This window comes from Acanthisitta chloris, unplaced genomic scaffold (assembly GCF_000695815.1).
Source record: "Acanthisitta chloris isolate BGI_N310 unplaced genomic scaffold, ASM69581v1 scaffold26227, whole genome shotgun sequence".
In the NCBI taxonomy this organism is placed as follows: domain Eukaryota; kingdom Metazoa; phylum Chordata; class Aves; order Passeriformes; family Acanthisittidae; genus Acanthisitta; species Acanthisitta chloris.
This window is the reverse complement of record NW_008684638.1, coordinates 1-1215: the sequence shown is the minus strand read 5'-3', so window position 1 is coordinate 1215 and position 1215 is coordinate 1. Positions and strand designations below refer to the sequence as shown.

At 61.2% G+C, this 1215-nt stretch overlaps 1 protein-coding gene across 1 annotated transcript in view; it reads right to left on the bottom strand.

Annotated features, from left to right (window-relative positions):
- Positions 1-1021, bottom strand: part of RASAL1 (RAS protein activator like 1 (GAP1 like)) — a gene marked incomplete at both ends in the record, with an annotated part of 5930 nt that extends 4909 nt beyond the window's left edge. The window contains 4 exon segments of the mRNA XM_009079424.1: positions 413-533; positions 615-676; positions 764-877; positions 965-1021. Of these exon segments, the coding sequence (XP_009077672.1) occupies positions 413-533; positions 615-676; positions 764-877; positions 965-1021 (354 nt within the window).
- Between the last annotated feature and the right edge of the window lie 194 nt (positions 1022-1215).

The window sequence follows — 1215 nt, the reverse complement described above, 5'->3', positions numbered from 1 at the left end:
CATCCCCCTCCAATACCTGGGGGCCAAATGACCCAGCACAAGGGCTCTGCTGTCCCCCCTGGCTGTCCCCACGGCCATTCTGTCCCCACAGATAACCCGTTGCCTTGGTACCTGCTTCAGTTGCCATGGCAGTGGGATGCTGCCTCTGCTGCCGGCTCCATCTGGCAGCCTTGTGTGTGTCTGTGTGTCTGTGTGTGTCTGTGTGTGTCCACTCACACGTGTGCACACACACGCACACCCCCCAAAACAGAGGGCCAGCCTGGGCCGTGCCTTAGTTTCCCCAATTTTGAAGCCAAGGGGGAGAAACCCAGTGTGAGAGCCAACCACTGCCAACCCCACCCCATTCTCTCCGCCTTCCAGCCGAAAATAGACCCCGTGGTGGTCCTGCCCCCATGCCCTCCAGCCCCCCTACCTGGCCGCAATGAGGTGGCAGCGCAATACTCGTGGGTGGCCCTTCGCGAGGACACACAGCTCCAGATGGATCCCATCCTCATCAGGAACCACAGGTGCCAGGCTGAGCCAGCTGTCAATGCCTGCCAAGGAGAGCAGGGGAGGCACTACACGGTGCCAGAATGGGTCCCACTGCTCCCCACCCCACTGTGCCCCCCACTCACCCCGTGGCTCAGCTGAGATCTGCTGGTGGCTGAGTGAGACTTTCCCAATGACATCGTCCTGCCTGTGAGGGCACAGACACAGCAGGTGCTGAGGCCACCTCTCAAGGGGGTTCCCCAGTGCCCACCCGTGCCCCCATTGTTCCCCCTACCCGATGGTGTCTTCATCCAACACGTAGACAGTGAGGTTGTGGAAGCTGTGGGGCAGGCGCAGGGTGTATTCCTCACCCCAAAAAGGGTTCAGGCTCTTCCATATTGTGGCTGTCCTGAGGAGGATGTGAGGTGGCTGCACCCCCCGGGAGAGCCCCCATTCCCATGTGTCCCCTCCCTGGGATGGTATAGTGTCCTCATACCTGGCCACCACCTCGTTGTCCACCTTGACCACGCAGTAGGGATCACTGGAGCCAGACCTGGGGAAGGGATGATGGTGCACATGGTCAGCCTCCACTCAGGGATTGCCACGCATCCTAGGGGGCTGCTGCTGGGGGCTTAAACCCCTCCAGTGAAGCACCAGGCCCAGGGCTGAGATGAGTTGGCTGGTCTCAGTCTGGCCCTGCAGCTGACAGCAGGATGGGGACACCCCCTTCTCCTGGTGCTCTTTGAG